General features: G+C 42.5%; 1 protein-coding gene across 2 annotated transcripts in view; it reads left to right on the forward strand.

The window, feature by feature from the left end:
- Positions 1-22,558, forward strand: part of LOC308219797 (protein eva-1 homolog C-like) — a gene marked incomplete at both ends in the record, with an annotated part of 208,459 nt that overhangs the window by 176,864 nt on the left and 9,037 nt on the right. For both annotated transcript variants that reach the window (XM_080615285.1, XM_080615286.1), the window contains one exon: positions 19,703-19,867. In XM_080615285.1, coding sequence (XP_080471411.1) covers positions 19,703-19,867 — 165 coding nt within the window. The remainder of the gene's footprint in view (positions 1-19,702; positions 19,868-22,558) is intronic.

Here is a 22,558-nt window from a genome sequence, read left to right on the forward strand (position 1 = left end):
AATAACTTGACCTGTCCCTAAAATGCTCCTACCTTTTATGTCTTCAAGTAGATGGTCACAGTATTGGACTGTGTATTCTTTATCCACTGTGACCTCTGTGTGTTTTTTCCAGTGCTGCTGTTCCCAACCTACTGCAGCTCCTCCATCCTTTAGGTACACTTTGACTTGACTCCTGCCCTGCTGCTGTGCCGAGTGGTGGTGTGCTGCCATAGTTATGTGGGCATGAACAGACTGAGGTCATCAATCCAAGCATGCTCTGTGGCTAACTGCCTCCAAAAGATTTTCCAGTTGGAGGGTATGTTTTATATCTGAACACTTAAAGATTTATTTTCTTCCACTGAGGCTCTTTTAGGAACAGATTTTTTTCATCAAAGGGTTTGTCTAACTCCATCCTCACATGCAACTTCCTACCCCAACACAAAATCAGACTCTGCAGTGTTTACATTGATTTAGAGATGTTCTGTTCCCTGGTGGTTTTTTTTTTTGTTTTTAATTTCATTAGCATTAACTTTGTGTTTATTACAATATACTCATGGTCCACTAGTTTTCTAATACTGTAGTCCTGCAGACTGGCATAAGCTCTCTGATATCCTGTGGATATGCTGGAACTATTGCCTCTGCCGTATGAGTTATTTTAAATATGAGACTATCACAGTGCATGCAGAAGCATGCAAAGTGTTGCTAAAGCATAAAATTACAAGAAGCAGGGAATTTATATGTGTGCTAATGTCAAAAGGAATGAATTAAAATGGTGAGTGATTGCTCAGTGAAGCATATGGATGATATAGAATGCACATACAAACTCAGAAGGCATTTTTAGATAATCCTAAATTTGACCATTCAGGCAATTAATAATGGTTCTGTCTGAAGGAAATTTGCCTGTACAGTAAATTTGATGTGCAGAATCCTTAAAACTTGCATTCACTGTTATGGTTTTCCCTGGAAGGTAGAGTGCATGTAAGTGTTTCTAAGCAAGTAATGATCATTTTGTCTTAAGCTCCTGCAGAAAAAATATGATCTTTGGAGAGCTTTAAAGATATCATTAATCATCACTGCTTCCCCTACAAGGAGGAATGGTTTTGAGATTAGGGCTTTGGAGGGGGACTTGGAAGATCTGGTTTGTGTTTCCCAGCTCTGTCACAAACATTCATACATCTTCAGGTTGTATTTCAAAATAGTTTATCTCACAGCTCAGTAGAAGCAGAAATAACCACATTTTCAAATGCAATAATTTTATTAGGTACTAAGCCCTCTGTAAACTCCTCTGCAGCTATGAGAGTTCTTGAAAAGATTAAACGTGTTTATCTATGCCAAGTTCCGACCTTTAAAATAGAAATGATCTCTTTCTTTGACCATTTTACTTTCATTTTCTCCTTCACTTCTGTATCAATTATAAGCATTTTTGGAGCAGGGATGCTCCTAAACTACATTTATGTGGTCCCAGGGAGAACCTCAGCCTTGGTTTTGTCTTTGGGTACAATTGTAATATGAATCCTAATTTGAGGCCATATAGCCTACAACGAAAAGTCTGGGAAGAGAGTAGGTTAGTAGTTTTCAGATACATAAAACTCTGCCTGTGTAGGGAGGACTGCTTATCCCTAAATGCCGTGCTGGAGAGGATGAAGAACATAAATTGTAAAAAAGGAAATTTGAGCTTATATTAAAAAAAATATTTTAGTGATAAAAAGAGGGAAGTTATGGAAGAGTTGGAATGGTAATTGTAGGATCTGCATCGTCGGGGGTATTCAAAAGCAAGCTAGATTGGATCCTATGGGACTAGAAGGGTAGACTAGATGACCCTGCAAAGTCATTTTCAGCCCTATTACTCTGTGACACACAAGTTTATTTTGCAGTTGTCTCAGTTTGGTCTAGTGAGCTGCCTAAAACCATGTCATGTGTTGCTCATAGTCCCCTCTGACTATTTGCTAGTAGATCTTTCCTTGGGCTCCTCTTCAGCAGAGCCAAAGCTAACGCTGCTCTTTTACTTTGGGCTACTTTTTCCTGAAGCACAAAACTCTACCGTGAAATATGAGTTTTCCAACTGTGAAGGCGGTCATTTGTTTTCACACAGAACTTGAGGCAGGACAGGAGAAGGTGTTTGGTTTTTGGTGACGCTACCCACATGTGATTTTTGGCTGTGTACGCAGAGCGTGGAGTGGAAAGCTTTACTTTCCAGCTGGCTTCACTCTACAGCATGGGACTCCCAGCCAAATTTCTCAGGACAATTTAAATCAGCTCAGTCTCTGGCTTGCTCTCTCTTGTGCAAATGGGAAGGTATGAGCATGTGCACTGGGGGTCCTAGTCCTTACCAAAACTTCTTGAGTTAGGTGTTCATGAATGGTGATGAAAGAGCACAGGGGCTGCACCTGTGCTGTGAAATAAAACATGACAAAGTCTCTCTGGTCTTGAGGGTGAGTGCCACAGCAGACTTACATCTAGCTAGATGTTATTCCTTTGAAACAGGGCAGTCACACATATCCAAACTGCCTGAGGGCAATGATCCAGGCTATGGCCAGCCATGACTGAGGAGAGCAATAGTTGACGTGAGCCAAGTTTCTGTGGAGGACTATGCGAACATTTAAAGAGTACAAATTATCATTTGCTATTGCTTGGACCAATGCCCTGGGCCTCCTTAGTTTGCGAGCTAAAACATAGCTCATGGGCCTACACAGCAGTGCCAACAGACCAGGGAGCTCTGTGCTGGGAGGTCCATGCGGCTGAGCTCTGTAGGATGCTCTGGAGTTTCATCCTGGGAGAATGGCATGTCAGGTGAAGCCCATACTGATGCAGCAAGTAGCAACTACCACTAGAAATCTGATGTTCAAACCTCCTCCTAAACTCATGACAAAAGCTCTCTGCAGTGCTCCTGTGGCTTTGACTAGATGCCCAGCCACTGGGTTTGGATCACCCAGACAGACTGGATGCCAGCTCTAACCCTATCTCCCCTTGTGTTGTGTTTACTCTGTGCTGACAGTGCTTGTGGTGTGAGCCCAGTGCACCCCTAAGGCCTGGTGGCTGGGCTGAACAAGCCCGTGTACTTAATGTACTATGCTGCTTGGGAAACACTTGCTTGGGTTCATTTCTGAGCAGAAACAGATGGTAATTGTCAGCTATGGACCGAGTCTGTTTGAAGGCTTTAAAAGGAAATGTTTTCTCCCTGGCAAAGGATTGCTTTCATTCAATCAGATTTGATGGTAATGCCTGCATGGCACTGGAATATTTGAATCTAATATGCAAATCAAATTTATTTTGTGTTTTGTGGTTACTGGGTTAAATCCTCAACTGTACTCTTCAGTTCTGCTGCAGACAGACACATAGCACAGGTCTCTAAACAGCTCATTGCCTTTGGAATTTGACTTACAAGTGGGGACTGATGAGGGTTGTGGAGCTGACAACCCTGTAGTCCGGGGTGGATGTGCTCTGGTTATCTGCAGAAATGATGCTGGCTCGGCCATGTAAGCTTCCTGCACATGATTCTTGCCTGTCATGACCTTGTTTTTGAAGGCCCACCTCTGGATATGAGAGTCATGCCATCCCAGGCAGAGGTATCATTCATTATGCCTTTGACATGTGAACTGTGACAACCAGCAAGTCTTCCCATTAGGGTTTTTTGTAATTATGACTTTTCCTATTGGCTGGTCGAGCAAGGGTAGCACATTCATTTCAAATAATTAATCACTCAGACATTATCTTTTGCCTTTTCTGCATAACTTTTGACTGACATCTGTGCAGTGCTTGAATCCCGGTCTGTTAATGCCTGTTATATGGCCAGCTAACTGATTGTGTCCACCCAGGGAAAAGAGCAATTCCTGTGGCCAAACTTTCCTCTCAGGAGGCCAGGACTTGGTGTGGCTCACACTGGCCTGAAAGTCAGAAACCTCAGCTAACTCTTTTTATATTCCACAATGGTTATTTCAACATAATGAATACAGAAGAGCACAACTGTTTTGAATTTTCTCTATATTTATACAAAGAAAATGATTCTTAATCAGATAATTGAGTGCTTTGTTTGATTAAGCCCTACATTTATAGGCATCATTTTTTCAGCTCTTTGCTGCAATTAGCTTTAAAGCTGGAGCACAGAACAAAAGAGGCAGAAGAAGGTTTGGGGTTCAGGACTACTTGCACAGCCAGCTTTTAATCCCTCTCCTGACAGTCCATTTTCATTATAGCTTATGTCCATCTGCGTGTATGTGCCAGTGCAAGCAGAAGCTAGTATAAGACCTCTTATTGAGCTCTGTATCAAGGTGTCTCAGGCCAAGACTTTGGTTAATAATTATTTCTAGGAGTTTATGTTTTCCAGAGTTGGAGCCAGACCTGGGAGCACAGCTGGGGTAAGCTTGTCACCCAGGGGAAGGAAATACCTGTATGTAGGTTGGGTGGAAGGTTTCTGTCTCAAGAGAGCTGGAGTGCTTGTAAGTCTCTGGCTGTTGTGGAAGTGGGGAGATGCAGTTTTTTACCATCTGTAGGTGATTGTCATGCCAGAGCTGTGTCTCTGGCTCCACATGCTCAACACTGATGAGGACTTATTTCTCTAGGACTTTTTCTTCTGTTGTTTTTGTCTAATAGTGCAATCAGGGTCTTCCTTGCTGGAAAAACCCTGATAAATACCAATAGGAGAAAAGAAAATTAAGGAGGAGGAGCTGGGAGTATTGGTCTGAAGGAGCTCCATCAGAAGATGGAATTTTGGTTTTAATCAGTTAAATTGAGAAGAAAAAGAAGTTTTCATATCAGACTTTACCATCACATTTTTGCAGAAATGATTAATTGTGTAGAAGTTTGGCTCTAAAGCTTTGCCTAGATGGGAATGGATGGGGGATGAGAGTTTCCACATAGGAAGTTATCTTTTATCTCTGCAGTTGGTTCAAGCACAGCTATGGCTGCAAAAAAGCACTGATGAGAAACAGTCTTTGGATAGCTCATTAAATCAAATGATTGATGCAAACATTTGATCACTGTAACAGTAGAATAAGTTCCACTGTAGTTTTCAGAATGGTTGTAATGGCATTTAAGAAAGAAATCTTAGGACCAAAGAACATGTGGGGGTGTTAGCTGTGCATCTATAATCTATTTTAACTCTCTGTCATTTGGATCATTTAATTGAAATATGGAAAGATTAAAAGTCAAGGACTTCCCTTTGACATAAAAAGAAACAACATTTATGGCTTGAATTTGGCCCAGGAGACTATTTTATCCCACCATCTCTTCCTTAAACCTTGTTGGTCTTTTTGATGGATGAGGTGCCCAGTATAATATCCTTTTTCAGTCACATGGGTCTGCTGGACTCTCACAATTGTTTTGGTCTTTGTGTTTAAAGAGAAAGGAGAAGCATTAGGGAAAGATATGGTAATACGGATCCTTCCTGTTTCTGGGCAGTAGCAGCTCTGTGCTGTGCTAATAAAGTAGTTTGATAAGAGTGTTCCGTTTAGGCTGGCTGAGTTCAGTCTCTTCATTCTCAGTGGAGTCTGAGCACTGCTCTCTGCATGGCTGCAAAAAGTCAAAGGGATGTGTACTGCTTCGTGAGGGCAGATTGTGCAGTACAGATGGTCCCTCAGAGGCAGGTACCTCTGCATAAATCCGTATTTTTGTTACAGGCATGGCTGGAACACGTGTGCAAGGACAGTTCAGGAGAGGCCAGGTGAATTTTTTCAGCTGTTTTCTTTCCCTGTGGGGCATTTCAGCATTCAGTGTTTCTAAAGGGCTGTCCATTCGTATAGCACATAACTGATGATATCCCTGAGCTGCAGATGTGTCACGGCTTTGTGTCTGCGTACTGTCCCACTGGGCTATCCCAGCTTCCTTTGCTGTGGACAGGCGGCAGACCCAGCTTTTTTGCTGGCCTGCTACATCTCCAGGTCATCAGCCCCCATGTCTGTTGTGCTGCTACAGAACTGTGATTTCATGTCACAGATGCTTTGCGCCCTGAGAAGCAGCGATGACTTCCCAAGCTAGGACAGCTTCTTAGTCTTCTGCGTTTGATCCCTGAACTTAACTGAGTTTGTCTGTACCGATGAGCAAAATAGTGCCAAAGCCCAGGAGCTGCTGACATGAGAACTCAGTGGACAGTCCTGCTAAGTTGCAGAAACAATATTTGGTGTTGCATGGTCCTGATAACGGCCTAAAAGTTAGCATGAGCCACACACTATTCCCAGCAGGCATTTTGGATGGAGCCACCCTGTTTTGAATGCTAAGAGATTTTAATGGCATGAATGTTGTCAGACTATACTAGGTGAACGGTGTGTTTAATTTCTTTGCATGACAGCAACCACAGTTTACTTCTTCCAGGACATGTAAGAGTGGATGCTAATGCTCCTTGTGTCTTTGTGATAGTTTCAAAGATCAGATGATCTTTATTTTATCTATCACAAAATCTTCACAGGTCTAAACAGAATACTGGAAAGACCACACACATTTCCCTTCCCAGGTTTCCTCATCACTTCAGGCATGCTCTTCATGAAGGCCAGGGTCTGCTGATGAGGCTAGAGTCATCCCTCCTATGTATGGCTTTCTTTCCAGAACACAGCCTCCCTCTTCCTCTACGTCCAGGCGCTTGCTGCCTGCAGATAGCTGTGGATATTGTGTATTTAGTCTCCGACCTCTCAGAAGAAGGTAAACAAAACAAAATATCCTCATATGACATCAGGCCCTCGCTGAGCAATAAGAACCCTTTCTGCCTCTGGAGATGATCAGCAGAAGTACAGAATCTGAGGATAGAGAACTGTCTTTGCACACAGCAAGCAGCACCAACCACTTCATTGCCTGCTTAGCTCGAATTGAAGCAAACAGGCTGGGTTACCACCTCCAAGGTCAGGAGAGCCAGTCTGACCATCTCATCTCTGTCCTTCCAGTCTTGTGACAGTAGATGTAGGGGTGGCACAAGCTGTGCGAGGACTGGTGCAAGACCCTGCTTTGCAAACTGCTGTGGTTCCCCTTGAAAGAGTCTGGAAAGTTGTTTATGGATGATGTATCAGAATTACTGCTCATACATTTCATTAGATGCCTGAGTTTGAATAAGGTTGCAGCCATTTCACTCCTTTTATGAGCCAGCTATATGGAGATTAGACTGATGATAGGTTTTGGTTTCCAGCTCTGTGAAACTTGGCTGCAAATCTTAGATGCCTCCAAAGCTTGTACTGCTCTTGGGAAATTGGGCAGGCAGTTCTTTGCACCAAGTGCTGTACAAGCAAAAAGATGACATTTTTTCTATGTACTGCATAATTAATTAGTGTGCCTCTTTCACAATGTGCCTTACTTTGAACTCTATTTTTCTTAGACTTTCCATTAACTGGGACACAATTGGAAGTGAATTATTTGTTCAAGGGTGAAGAAAATAGCTTTCATGTGAGGTTTTTTTTAATACTGATTTCTCAGATAGGTTCTCCATTTTTCATAGAGAAAACACTGAAGCAACTTGAAGATGGAAAGCTCTGACTAAGCAGAATAGTGGGCCAGTTCTCACCTTCCTTGCAATAATAATTGTAATGGGATGGTAGAGGTGTAAACAAGGTGGTGATGTAACAGATTTCTACACTGGACTTGCTAAAGTTCCTGCTGAACTGGGAGAAAGTTAGGAAGAAGGTTTACCTGAGAGTAGATTAATCTCCTGCTTATTCCACTGAAACAGCTAATGCTTTGATCTTTGTTCAGGTACTTGTTTGTACTCCCACTGTGCCTAGGAGTCATGGGCATGAATCACAGCCCTTTCCTGCCAGGCTGAGGTCAGTTTTAATGCTTTAATATCTGATATATCTCCTATCAGCAGTCTGCATCTGGCAGTCAACAAGTTAACAGCTATTTTTCTCCTGTAACTGTTATGATCCCATGCAGTTATTAGAGCTAAGGTAATTAAGGTAGATTACTGCAGATTTTAAACAACGTGGATGGTTATTGGAACTGCAATTAATAACATCTTGTCACTACAACCCCGGCAAGCTGTGAGGTAGATTTTATTCTGTGCAGTTGCATTGGTAAGGAGTCATTTTCCTTTTGAGGACCAGCCACTCTTATTTGTGAGCCAAGCAAATTCTGCGGTATTTGTCTCCAGAGATGAGCAGTCAATCCATTGTTATGAACAAGGGTCTTCCTAGCATGGGACAGAAAGACTTTGAAAGACTGTTTTTATGAGTTTCTTTGCTGTTTACAGGGTCTTGTAAAGCATCCCTGTCTATACCGTCTTCTGGAAATCTGTCTGTTAAAGGTTTACTTGTTCAAAAGATGTTCGCAGTGTCTTTGTGTTGGATTATTCCTTTCATCTGATGATAAGATATCAGGGTTGGTGGGCTTAAGATATCCAGTAGCAGGAACAAATACTGCAATACAGAACATTATATTCCACTTGAATGAAGTGGCAACTTAAATTGAGTGCATGCCAGATACAGGATCTGCACGGGGTTCAAGTTACTGACAGCAAAGGTATGTGTTAGGTCTTATTTTTTTTTTTTCCTAAGAGTCCCAGAAAGGAAGCCTAAAAATAGCAGTCCTACAACATGAAGTAAGCTCCTTGGCTATGAGTTAGCAACCTGCATTTCGTAGGGAATATGAAATAATAACACTTTTACACACATGGCAGGTTAAGGTGTCTCCATTTACACTTTTGACCTGATTGATTTGGTCATTTTGAAAGGTGATGTACAAGAGGTGGCAGCTGATGGGCTTTTCTACCCGAACAGGCAGGAACTGGACCATGCTTGGCAAAGGCCAGTAGAAAGGGAGCATTGCTGACCTTCCCAGAATGACCGCCTGAAGGCTTGGCTGGGGTGGCAACCTGGTCAATCAAGTATTACGGTTAGCTAGGATGTGCCAGAGACCTGCTAGTCTGCTAGAGAGGTGTCAAGGGAGGCCCAAGTAGTCCTGGAATGATTTCTGCACTAATTTGGTGGGTAGGATTTGCTTTGGGATGGTTTAGTTCAGATAACTTTGGAATAAATTGAATTAGTCTTTTGCCAGGCAATGTCCTACACCAGTATATAGCTATAACTTGAATACTTGCTGCTCAGGTTTGCAAACCCTTACTTGCACTAATGCAGGTATTTAACTGAAGTGGTTAAACTAAGAGATTAGTCAGCCTATCTCTAGAATCAATTGAGAGATAAATTAGCCACCTCCCCCTAAAGTGCCTTCAATTAAGTGGCATAAATCCAGGTATTATTTGAGATAGGGATATTCATATAAATAAATCTTAATTACATGTGTGAAGAGTGGAAAAGGCAGACTAGCATGCATGAAACATTGTACTTGCTAAACGTTTCATGAAGCATAATAGAAACAAATACTTAGCTTTAAAAACCTCGTGTTCTCTTAAAAAAATAATCAGAAATAATCAGTCCTGGAAAAATGCCACAAGCATGCAGCACTGTGTGTTCCCACATTTTTTCCCGTGCTCCCAGACTGTGCTGGTGGCAGTAGCTGCAGGGCAAGTTGCATAAGAGTATAGGGTAGGTGCTCAGTAGCATCTTTGCTGGGCTAAAACAAAACCCTGGCATTGTTTTCCACAGTGTATATCTGCTTTTATGTGACGTCAGGAAAGTGACTATAATTTGCTGTTCCACAAAACTGGCAGTTACTTGCAGTAGCAAGTGTAGTAACACTTGAGCTCTCAGTCCCTACTGCTCCCTCAGGATACGCATGGAAGGAAGATGATGCACGTTACGTGTTTTTCTACCAGAAAAAAAAAAAGTTAATACATAAACCATGCAAAGAACTTTTCACAGCCCACAAGCCAGATAATTTAAGGCTGATGCTGTGCATTAGAGAGGTTCTGCCAGTTAAATGTACTGCTTTAAAAAACTGAGGGAAGTTTAATACTCATAATTCAAAAACATCTATAGAGTTTTCCCCCAGACTTTCCACTGTGCTCAGGAAGTCTCAGCCCCAGAGGGGGATGTCTCACAGGTTATGACCACATGAAAATAAGGATTTATATTGAAAACAGTTTTGCCACTTTGTTCATAGTTCCTTGGATTTCAAGTTTGTTAGTGTAGCCTGGCTTCTCGTGTAAGCCAGGTCCTGAACAACAGGAGCCAGTGATCCCAGCGTCAAGTTCTGTATCTCAAACTAAGCTGTATTTTTGTTCAGTAAATATTCATCTGCATTCATCCATATACAACTGATGAGCATTTAGCACTATAGCTACTTTATATGGTTTGTTCACTCCCAGTCTTTATTCCAATGCTGTTGATAACCTTCCCCTGTGCAGAGTTTCTGGTTTGGGCATCTCATGGAATCCAGAGAATTGCCACACTAAATCAACCATGTGACCAGACAAAGTCACTGTCTTTAACGACAGAGGTTACAGGCTGCTTTTTGATGGCATTCCTCAGCTTGTATAATCACGGCATCGCTGTAATTTTGGAAAAGAATTCTAGCCCGTTGTCTAGTTCTCTGCTGTTTGATTACCAAAAGGAAGAGCTGATGACCTGATAAAGAGCTAGCACCCGCTGTTGGATAAGTAGCACTTAGGTAAAATCAAAATATTTCTTTTACAGAGTGTAGTTTTACTGCTGTAATTACAAAGGTTTTTAATTAGACAAGGAGAGCAGATGGGAAGTATTTCCTGGCTGTGCCTGCCAGCAGACACTGAGATCGAACCATGGTGGAATATCCAGGGATATGCTGGTTTGGATTTTTCTTTGAATTAGTTGTTTTCTGGATCACTTTTCTGGTGCCTTAGAGGTCACCAGTGGTCTGTGGACTACAGGATGGGTGACGTTGCTTCAGAGATGAGCACAGGAAATCCCCTAAATGTCTGTCTTGGTCAGTAGTCTCAGAGGAGAAGTCATATTCCTAAGTCTTGAAATATAATGGCTGGATCGTACCAGGCTAGTTGTTGGCTCAGATGCTGAAGCGTGGGCTTCTTACTCTTTATTCAGGGAAGTGCAGTGTAGTTGTAGTTGATCTTACCTTCCCTGGTACCTTCCTTTCCTGCCTAGGCTCACACTTCTCTGCCATCCCTGTCCTGGATGTTGGCATGGCTTCCCATCAGCTCCAGAGCGTGCCAGGGACTCTGGCCCTTTACTCCACCCCTTTCTCCTTACTTTATCTTGGATATCTTTGCCCTGGGTATCATTTAAGTGCCTCACAGTGACACATAGTATTCACCCAGCTGCTGCCTTTGGGTATGTAATAGTGAAGACCTCCAAGGGCCTCTCTCACTGACGGTGCTTGTATACCTTTCACTGTAATTTAAAGGAGTATCTTTTGCCCCAAGTTTCACAGAAGCAGTTGCTGTGACTAAGCTGATTTGTAGTTAACTTGCAGAGCTGCAATCACTTGGGTATGTGTTGGCATCCTGATCACAGAGACTCTTCCCTTGCTGGCGAGCAGTTCTTTGCATGAGCAATGCTCTGGCTCCGAATCAGCCATGCTTGAACACACAATGCTTACTGCTCTGTCAGCATCCTCCTGGGAGCCACATACCATGTCACATATTTTCCTGAAAAATAGATAAGCTTCGCAAGAGACTTTCTGCCAAGCTCTATAGCCTAAATCGGTCAAGAGCAACACTTCTGTAGTATAAAAGTAATTTAAAATAGTGGAATGTTGCAGTGTTAAATCTTTGATTAAAATGACAATATGATGAGAAAAAAAAAGGCATTGTGTCAAAATCTGAAATTTAGGGTTTCTTTGCTTTGATCTGAAGTAGAATGGAGATTCTTAGAGCATTGCATAAAATCAAAGTCTGTACTAAAAGTGTTCTCTGAAGACACCAACATAATGCGTAAGAAAGCCAGACATCGATAGGCTGGTTTGCAAAATAACAATGGAAGTATGTGATCGATGCAGTCCAAATGAGGGAATAGGAAAGATGGGAAGAACGGGTCTGACTTACTTATTAATCTTATTCTCTTTTTTGTGCCGTCCTCTGTAGTGTGTCTTCCTCTCAACTGATAAAGGGCCCAGGCCCCCGATTCAGACATCCTTGTGTGCTGCAAAAAAGGAAACCCAAAACTGACTCATGGACTCCTCTGCTGGACTCCTTCCTAGTCTGGGAGACTGGAAGTTTCTCCCAGCTGCATCCTCATAATTATTAGCACCCTTGTAATTATAAGAGTGTTTTCTTCCCTGCCTGCTGCCACTTCTGAGATTGAGGCTACATAACTGAAAGGTCAGATTCTTTCCTTGCTCAGCATGCAAGTAAAGGAAAAGTTGCTTAAGTCAGCAGAGTGGAACTCACTCCACATGTGAGTGCTAAATCAGATTTCTGTTCCTGCAGTGACCTTGCTGATGGTAGTTACCCATGCTTCTTCAGTAGCACCTGGAGGTGACATTAATGGTTTGATTTGAATTGAGGTCCATCTCAAAAATACACCACTGCTGCTCAGGTGTGCAAAGTTACTGTCACAGTCTCAGGGCCCGGTGGAGATAAAATGCAATCCAACTGCCAGAGAGGTCCTACAGCTATGGCTGGCAGAAGATCCCATGGGGGGTGTAGCTGAGCATGCTGGAATTTGGACAAGCCTCAGCTTGAGTCTCATCCTCCTAAACATGCATTATTTAATGAAAATTCAGAATTCTCTTGACCTTGGGAGCAGGCAGAAATCTACCAGATGAAAGTAACTCTTCATATCTGCAGGTATCTCTTACAAGGCTTTCTTCCTTTTGATCCATTTTTCTTTCCAAATAGGACATGTAGGGAGCAGACTGGTGCATGTGATGCTTTCCACTGTGCCCTTTGGAGACCTAAAGCCACATCAAGCAGGAGATTTATGAGTTGCTGGCAATAGATGCTTCATGTTCTGTTCTATTACATTTAAGATGATGAAAGAAGAACAACCGACTTTCATGGCTATGAAAGCAGAAGGAAAACTGCCTGTGGATAGAACAAGCACATGCATCATTGGATAGAAATTAAGGTGTTTGTAGCTTCAAATCCTGATCTGAAAAGTTCAAGATAGAAGAAAAATATCTGAGTAAAAGATGTGAAGCAGTTCATAAGATTTTAACTCAGATGCACTCAGGAGAATAAATCCAAAGGCAACATGATGATTCATTAACTATCCCTTATTAGGCTCCTAAATTCAAGTAGACAGACTCTCCCCTGGAGGCTTTCAAAGGCACGCACCTTTCACTATGGACGATACAGGCAGCTAAAGAGCATAGCTTATTTAAGGAGGACTCCTTCATTAGGTACCTACAGAGCATGCATGTATTGAGTTCCCAGATTAGCTGAACTGGATCTTTTAATAAAGTTACTGCATTTCTGGACAGGCAGAAATAGAAGAAACCAGGGCAAGGTGTTCTGCAGCCCTCTTGCAAGGCGGGGAAGGCTGGGAGGGAGCAGTGCTTGTGTCCCACTGCCCCGGTGAGCCTCATTTGGAGATGCACCATTTCTTATATTTCCTTCATCTCCTAAAGCTTCTCACATCACAGGGCCATATACCTGCAGGAGATTTGACCAGGAGGAATGGTGAGACTGAGATAATTTGTGTTGCATGGGCTTTGTTTCTGGACTGGAATTGCTTCTGCTTCTTAAGTCACTTCTCTAATTGCAGCTGCATGAGAAAAGGATGAACATCTCCTTTTCTATGGATGGCAAACAAGATAAAAGCTTGTCTGTGTTATGTTTATATTCTCATTGCACAACCTTTGCGTAGTTGGCTGCTGTCAGAAGATGCAGTAAAAGGCAAAACATCTAGGCTGCCTCAGGAGTAGTCTTGGCAGAGTGTATGAGTTGTGTCAGGCATCCCAGCTTGTGCTGCTTCCCACCAGCCCAAAAATTGCTAGCAGCAAAGATGTATTTCTGCTTTGGACAGCATCTGAAGGAGGGGTAGGGAAGGAAGGCCCTGGTGTAGGCTGTGGGCTTGGGGAGGTACTTTGGTTATGACAGGGCTATTTTCCCAGACAGTCTCGCTTGATTTCTGCATGATGCTTGGAAGTAGACTTACTGTAACTGGCATGAGTCACTTCCTTGTTACCGGTGGTTTGGAACCACTGTGCACAGAAAACATGCCTGCAGCGGGCTGAGTAACTCCCTCATTCTGTTTCAGGATGTAGGATCTGATGGTCTTCTGTTAAGTGATTATACCTATATCTGACCAAAAAGCTTCCTTGTCACATGAAGGGTGAATGCCTGGTGGCAGGGCAGGAATTGAAGGCAGGCTTTGGATGTTTGACATGACACATGTGATCACAAGAAGAGGTAAAACCTCTCGCTGTGTGATGCAAATGGGGTTTAATTCACTTGAAAGGGGCACATCCAGCACAGAGCTGGATGAGGCACAAGCAGCTGGAAGAGGTTTCAGCTTGCTCCTTGGCCATGTGTGAGACCCTTGGGAAGAAGCCAAGGGTGTAGGCTGTGCTTCAGTTTACTTTTGTTAATCAAATTAGCATCTTCCACCCCCGTGTTTCTAGCTATACAGTGGTGCTACTGTTGTCACCAGGTGCAGAGTCTTCTTACATGTGGAGTTTTTCCTTCTTGCTCTGTGATTGTATTATGATATTTTGTCATCAGACACAGCCAAAATCTGTCATTTTAATATGTATTGTTGACTGACTTCTTGGTAAATTTAGGTTTTACAGCACATACCAATTTAGCAATCTGAGAGCCACATACCTTACATATGTGTTAAGGAATTGCTTTCTTGTAATAGTTCAGAAACATGAATGATCCCATTTCTGGTTGGATGCTGTGCATTTTCAAATCTCAAACACAAATCCTTCAGAGCTGCTACCTCTAAAGCCTGCAGCAGTTTATATTGGGTGTTTACTCACAGGAGGGCTTTTTTATTATTATTTTAAAAATACGTTGAGCTTCAACAGTTCCTGGCCTCAACCTGCCCAGATAAAAGGCTTGGTTGTAATTTTCATTGGTGAGGGAGTCATGTTTTGCTCAAATAGTACTCTGCTTCAAGCTCTCACAGGAGGATTTGCTAAAGGTCCTGCAGATCTGCTTTAATCATATGGAGCTTTCAGAATAAACTTTATGGGCTGGAAATGCACAAGCGAATATATAGCAGAGGACTGGAGAATTACAATCCCCCTGTCTGTATGTTTTTAAGACTGAGCTTTCATTGATCTCCCCTCCAGTTGACTGATCTGTATATACAGTGAAGATGGAGGTCAGAGGATAATTGCTTCCTAGAATTGGAAGTCTTTAAGCATGTTTAGGACTGAGCAAGCATCAGGAAACACCAAATGATCAAATTAGCAGAGAAAGGACAGTTTGAATGCAAGGCTGAAATATAGAGATCCTGAGTTTGTTTCCTTTCTTTGGCATAGACTCCCTCTGTGAGATTAGACAAATCATTCGATATTTAAAAACTTTCAAAACTCTGCCTCTGAGCCAAATCCCTGTCTGTAAAATTTAGGGGCTATAGCAGTCAAATGTTTTGATTAGGGCAGTGATATATATGCTTAAATTGAAACACTCAGCAGCATATTGGAAAAGAATTTCTCAGAAAGACAATATTCCTCTGCAAAACAATCCTTTATGGCAATTGGCTGAGCCCCCAGGACTGGAGTGTTTAAAACTAGGTAGATCAAAACAGTAGAAAACACAGCAAGTTGTCTTGAAGAAAAGGTGAGGTATCGGCTAGTCTTTTCCAGCTCTTGGCACTGTAATTCAGAATTTTGCTGCTTGTAGGCACAGTAACCTTTTCTTTTCATCAGCCCTCAGGTTTCTGGCCACACAAGAGAGTGCTTGTGTGAAAAACCCAGTAGAAGGAGTCTCCTCCAAGTACAAATAAGGACACTGTCAGCAGCACCAGCATGTGCCTTTTCATGCCCTCCTGCCAGTTGCTTGTAGCTGAATCTGATGGGTCTGCTCTGCCAGTGAGAGCACACTTCAGCTTTGGTTTTCCATTGACCCTGCTCCTGCAGGAGGAGAAGCTGGTAGGCAGTGGTGGTGAGGTTTTGTTGTGAGACTGATGCCATTAATTCATTGCAGATGGGTATTGTGGTTTTTGGGAACTGATATAAATTGTTGCTAACATGATGTGGATTCAGACAGATGAGCAATGGGTGCTGGTAACTGGGACTGCTTGTAAAACAGGCGTGGAGGGATTATATCAAGACTTGAAAGCCTGTAATGGCAGAGGAATGAACATGCTGATCCAAAAGCTCCCTTTTAAGTTTATAACCTAGAACCACCTTCTGCAGGTGTCTTTGCAGAGTGACACAGCAACGGTCACTTTTCTCTCCAGATCAAGTCCTGGCTCACATGGTGATGTTGTCCGAGTTGAACCCAAGGGTGGATGGCAGACCATGGCTTGCTGTTAAGAAAGTTACGCCTCTGCATGTGCTGCTCAGCTGCCCAGCCCAATTTACTGGAGAATTTTATCATCTGGATAAATACCCACATCTCAGTGCCGACTTCTTCCTCCTGAGAGACCAAAGGTCCCCAGAGATTACTGGAACAGCTCATCTCATCTCTTCCAGATGATCCCAGCTCATTCCTCATGTGCATTTTAAGGTGCAGGGCTCCTGACTAGCAGGCGTGTTAACACTTTGATTGAAGGCCCTTTTTCTTCCCCTCATGCCCACATATATCACTTGTTCTACTGACTGAGTTGCTTTAACTTCCCAGCCTGATTGAATGGAGCAGGCCAAGTGCCAACACTTCCCTGTCAGGATTTTTGTGCTTAATGCTGAGATAAGATTAAAATCCCAGGTACTGTATTTTCTGGTGGTTTTAATCATAAATAACTTTTCTTGACACCTTACTTCAGTTCATGGCATGCTTTGTGTCAGATGCACTCCCCTCTGGAGAATTTAAGGAGGGTGTTTCAAAGGAACCAGATGTTTAATCTTCCTTGCGGAGCTGGCTGCCACACAGAAGCTAACTGGAAATTGTAAGATGTCTTGCACTTGAGAAAGCCTTTCCATTTCACATTCTTTCTAAATCAAGCCATCTAAGCCGTGTATTGGTTTAGCGTCATATAAACTAGAAAAAGAACAGACTTGCAGCATGCTGTTACTCTATTTACTCTTTGCCAAGATAGGCTTTTCCTGGCAAAATGTGCTCAAGATGTTTATGCAGTCCACAGAGAAAAATGGTCTCTTGAAATGGAAAAGTCCTACGTTCATGTTCTGTGGACATCCTGTGTTGCACTAAGATGCTTCCAGAGTTTTAAAGGGATTTAGTTGCTGAATTGAAGACAGTCACCTCAGGATTTTTGAAAGTACCAAAGTGTGTGCTAATCATCGTCATTAAGCACATGCTCTCTTGGTAGCCACCAGTGTTTTTAGGCACCAAATGCCTGCTTGGTAGTCATCTTACTTCCTCAGCCATCCCAAGGGGGATAGCATCACAACCCTACCCCATTAAGGTGCTGTGGCAAAAAATAGACTAAATGAATGTGGTGGTGGTGTCACCTTTTCGAAGGAAGGTGTAGGTCTGTCCAGCCTGTGTTTTGCCTCAGAGATACACATGCATATTGGGAGGTGAAAGGAGATGTTTATGAAGAAGAGTCAGTCTGAAACATGAAAGACTAATCAAGATTTGCTAAAAAGATTGTCTCTGTGTTCCTTTTGCTTCCTTTTCTTTACTGGATGCATATCAGCATGTTACCGAGATGCAGTCTGGGTGAAAAGTGTGTAAGAGAAGACTGACTTGTGTGTTTTAAATGCCTTTCACGTCATCAGCTTGAGATACAGCAAAAAGGATTGTTACTTTTGGAGGGTGCTGAGCCCTATGCCTTCTGGGTATCGGGTCCCTTTGGATGCCTCAGATTAGGCACCTAGCACTGCAATCCTCTGTGACTGAGTGGTTAGCAGGGTAATCGCCGTTCTACCCACTTCCTCCCCAGACTTTCTGATATTTCTCTGGCACAGGTATCTCCCTTGCTTCTGTCTAGTTCCTAACAGGGGATGTGTTTCTTTTGCTGCCTCCCTATCAGAGGACAGTTGCCAATTCAGGTTTCACTAGAAACTGCTGTGCCAGCTCTTTGATATTCAGAAGCTGTGGGGCTTTATGTCTGTTTCCTGACCTAGCATGACTCTACTAATAATGCAAGAACTTCAGTGCTGATCTCTTGGTAGTCTAATATAGGAGGTCAGTCAGTAAATATAGTTATAATTTTCTTTGCCTCAGCAAAGACAGTAAGTCGAACACAATGTAAACAAGGTGGTTGGATCACTTCACCCACCAGTAATATTTGTAGTTATGCAGGCAAATATAATGAGCGTGATTAAATCTCATGCTCCAGCTTGGCAGCTGATGAGGTGCAGGGGGGCAGGCAGGAATTTCCTTTCTGTTCCAGGGCTGCACTCTTTCCAAGTCTTTCCTTCATGCCTGTGCCAAGGATCTCAAAGTGCTTTGCATTTTTAATTATACTTCTTCATTCCCCTATGAAGAGTGGAGATGAGAGATACCACGATTGGCAAGAGAGCAGTGGGGAAACTGAGGCACTAGGAGGTGGCAGCCTGCTTGGGATCAGAGAGGCTGTTGCCATTAGACTTGGAGCAAGGAGACCTGAGCATCCCAGAAATATTTTCTTGGGGTTTCTGTGGATCTAGGAAACTTGTGCGTAGTTCTCAACAGTCTGTGTCTTTAATAGTCTTGGTTGTCTGCGGGGAGAAAATGGTGCTTTTATGTATATATTACTATACAGTAACTGACAGGGAAATATATCTTTCTCCTCTGGAAATCGTCATTTCTTTATTTTTGTCTTTCATCATTCTGTTCCTCTAATTTCTGAGCAGAATGGCCTGTATATGTCTTTCTTCTCTTTGTATGGAAGAGCACTTTGCTCTGAAATAGCCTCAGGTGTTGGCTGTGGCTAAGGCAGAGAACTGGTTTAGCTCTGTAAATGACATGCTGCTTTGTCCCTACAGGGCAAATTAGTGGATTTACTGTGTGTATTTACCTTCAGTGGGTGTACAGTGTGGTGGCTACAGTGACTTTGATTTCTTTACCTGGATGTACGGCTGAAGAGCTGGCCTTGCAACATCAAGGAGGAGAAAATACTCTTCTTCTTAAGGCATGCTTTAGTCCAAAGAAGAGCCTATAGACAGTCAAACTGTCACATATTAACCTATCTCACCTGTGTATTGCTAATGCTGTGGCTGACAAAACATGGAGAGCAGTAGGGATTGACTGAGTCTTCACCCTTCTCAGGATAGACTTTTACCAGCTTACTTGAAGCCTAAAGCACAATGGGGAACAGTGTATTTTGGATCTGACAGGGTGGGAAGGGTTTCTTACTTCTGTGGTGGATGATTTAAACTTCATGATTTCATATGAACAGCATCCTCCGGAGGCCAGTTTTGTGAATCTGCAGTGGACAGAAACTTCTGATGTGTTGTCTTAAGCCAGCAACTTGATGGCCAGAGAGAGGCAGTGATGCAGGCATACCAGATAGTCCTCACTGTTATGTGGGGCATCCTGCGCAACCTGTTATCATGGTAGGAACAGAGGCTGTCTAGCTAAGAACTCTGAAGCTTAGGGCTGAGGCCAAAGCCTGGCTTTTCAGTTTCTAGGATTCTTGTCTGAATAAGATGTCCAAATCTGATCCTTAGTCTAGTCTCAAAGCTTAATTGTAAATAAAGAGTATCTTAATCACTTTATAGTTTCCAGCATTCTCTCACTGAATGTCTCTGTGCTGGCATTTGGAGAGCATTCATAGTAGTAGTAAATGAGTGTCTGTTTGGTCTGCACGTGGTATAATTAAGCATCAGCTGAGCCCATAGCATAATGTGGTAATTCTCATTCTGACCAGCTGAAATAGTTCACTCTAACAACCATGCTCTTCTCACTCTGTTTCAGTTCCCAAGAAGCTTCTGCATGAAACCGAGCCAAGACCAACCAATTACCAAGGATTTCAGAAGCCACATTTTCCACTGCGGCCAAGAGTGTTTGATCCCAATGTTATAAGGGATGGTGTGTTCTTTTCTGATGTCTCTCCTTCCAACATAGGGCGAGCCCTCCCAGGTAGCTATGACTATTGCAATGTTGGCCCAAACTTAACTGTGTTGTGGTAACTCTTCTCTTCTGTCTCCTCTTATCTGGGTTTCCATATTGTTCTCAAACCCCATCCATATCACAGGCAGAAAGAGAAGCTTCAAGGCGTGACCAGTGACGGACTAAAGTGAACTGTTGTGAAGCTCATGCTGGATTTCTTGAAATAGCAGTCATGGCCATGCATGTCAAAGTTCATCACAGAAATACTTTGCAGACCTGTCTAATATAGTGGCAAAGAAAAAACCGAAAAAGGCAGACACAGTAGATCTGCCTCGTAGGGGATAGAGAAGTTTTCACCTTTGAAATATGATGCTATTTTAATAAAATGCAAAGTCAAAAGATGTATGAAGTCAAATCTTAGCTATCTATAGGGATGGGTGAGTAGGAGGAAGAGGTGGTGAATGAAGAAAGGAAAAGTACAGGTGAGCACATATTCAGTTAATGAGTAGTTTTGCATTGTGTTTCCCAACACACCATGAATAGTATACAACATTATTTCTGAAATTCCCAGCCTGTGCTCCCAGAGATTCAGCTTTAGAGTGGGTCTGGGCAGAGCTACCTCTCCTTCCTGTCTGCACTCCTGGCTAAATTAATCCACAGCTTGGATAGTCAATCCACAGAGAATTAAGAGTTGGCAATAACAGATTTGTCAGTTTGGAGGCCTTACTGAAAACTTGTCAAAGAAAGAATTTTGAGTTAGCCCCAAATGAGTTTTGTGATCCTGGGGATTCTTTTAAGCAAGAAAAAAAATACCCTGAACTCATTATCACTCATCTAAACACTTCACTTCTACAAATGACACTTTTTGTTTAGTTTTCACATGGTTCATTCATTAATTTTTAAAATATGCACCACTTTTCAAACAAAGTTGTCATTTTGAAACTAAAAGCTGAAAGAATGTTTCAAAAGTAGCAAAAGGAAATATTTAGACATTTCTGTAATCTCCCTCCCCATTTGCTTTCTTTTATTAAAACTACTTGCTAAAGTCAGCTTGGTATCACGAATAACCTCTCCTATGCTTATACTGTGGTGTTGGGCAGATTTACTGCTGGTTGAAATAGTTTTGATCAGCTTAGTGTATAGTCACTGGGAAACAGTTTGAGTGACTAGGTGATCACTGGCTAAAAAAGGGTGGTGAAGAGAAAACCAGTAGTAGGTGAGCTGATCGGGCATAGACAAGGTCTTCAAAGGTAGCAAGGAGGAAAGGGGATGTCTTAATATGATCCTGGAATGAATGGCAGGCCAGGGAACTGCATAGCTTAGCAACATATGGCCTTTGTGAAATTATGTTTGTTTTTTCCATCCTGCATAACTCCAGTCGTTTTCTGTCTTCCCTGTCTGTGCTTGTACAATCCTGCAGATGACAAAACCAGTTATGTGGTTTTGTGGTGCTCTTTGCTGGAATATAGTGTATGCAGACAACTATTCATTTAAAAACACGTTTGATTACATCTGTTCTTTGGATAAGTCAGAAGTAAAAAAAAGGAAAGGAAGGTTCTTTTGCATCTCTCATGAGAGGAGTTGTGCCTTATTCTAATTCCTAAATACACCATTATTGCATGGCATGGTTTACAAGGGATGCCCCATACCCAGCAGAAGTGGTGTCTGTGCCTCTCTTGGCTGATCTAGCGCATGCACATGGAAGCCCGCACTGCAAATTTAGTTCAAACCTTAGTCCTAGTGAGTTCCCAAGAACGTATTGACAGTGAGGGGCAGGTGGGTTGCCAGCAGTGCAGAAGTGGGCATATGAGAGAGAATGGCACAGGGGCCCCATGTTCATACCCTAGCAGCTCTGGACTTCAATGCAGAACTGTAGAAAACTCTCAAAGGCCTAGCAGGAGCCTGGAGCCACCTAACCCAGCAGTCCTCTGTATGATGAGATATATGATTATGAAATACATATGAGATTATATCCTGGTGGTGCCCTTCATTTTCATTAATTGTAAAGGGATTTTAGATTAACCAGTTCAGAGCCAGATCTTAGTATGTGGACAACTCAGGCAGTATTCGGTTGCCCCCATATAAATGTGGCATTTGAGATGACCTGGGGTGTTCACCTGGTTTCTAGATGCTGCCCTAGAAAAGTGAGAGTTTCCCCTACATCCCTTCTTGTACCTGCCATCTCTGCATGGATGTCCTCCTAACCCTGGTGTATCTTAGATGTCTGTGTATGAGCAAATACATCAAGATTTAAGTATCTGATATAGGGAGAGCTGAATGACTCTCTAGGATCTGTCAGCTAATAGCAGGATTCAGTTTAGGTACATAGTGCTACTTGAGATGCTGTGAAGTATCCAGGTTTTAGGTTCATATTTTAGAAATTAAAAATTTACCCCATTTCTATGGATTTCTTTGGAGGAAGAGTCGTAGAGAAAAATCCAACCATTTGTACAGACATAGATTTACCAGATAGGGAGAATAAAGGAAAGATAAGAGAGCATGTTGGTGCCTACATCTGAATTGAAAGATTATCCAAAACTTTGCTGTTGGTTTCCTGCTGAATGTGACCTTGATCCTCTGTGCCCCAGTGCCTCCATTCATATAACTGATCTCTGTTCTCCTAAGGCAAGAGGTTCTTGGGATATTTTTCCCTTTTGGATCTGCCACCCAGACCCATATTTAAAATCTTTGCTTCAGGGGCAGTCATTAACACCTCGGTAG

This window comes from Psittacula echo, assembly GCF_963264785.1.
Source record: "Psittacula echo genome assembly, chromosome: 4".
Taxonomy (NCBI): Eukaryota; Metazoa; Chordata; class Aves; order Psittaciformes; family Psittacidae; genus Psittacula; species Psittacula echo.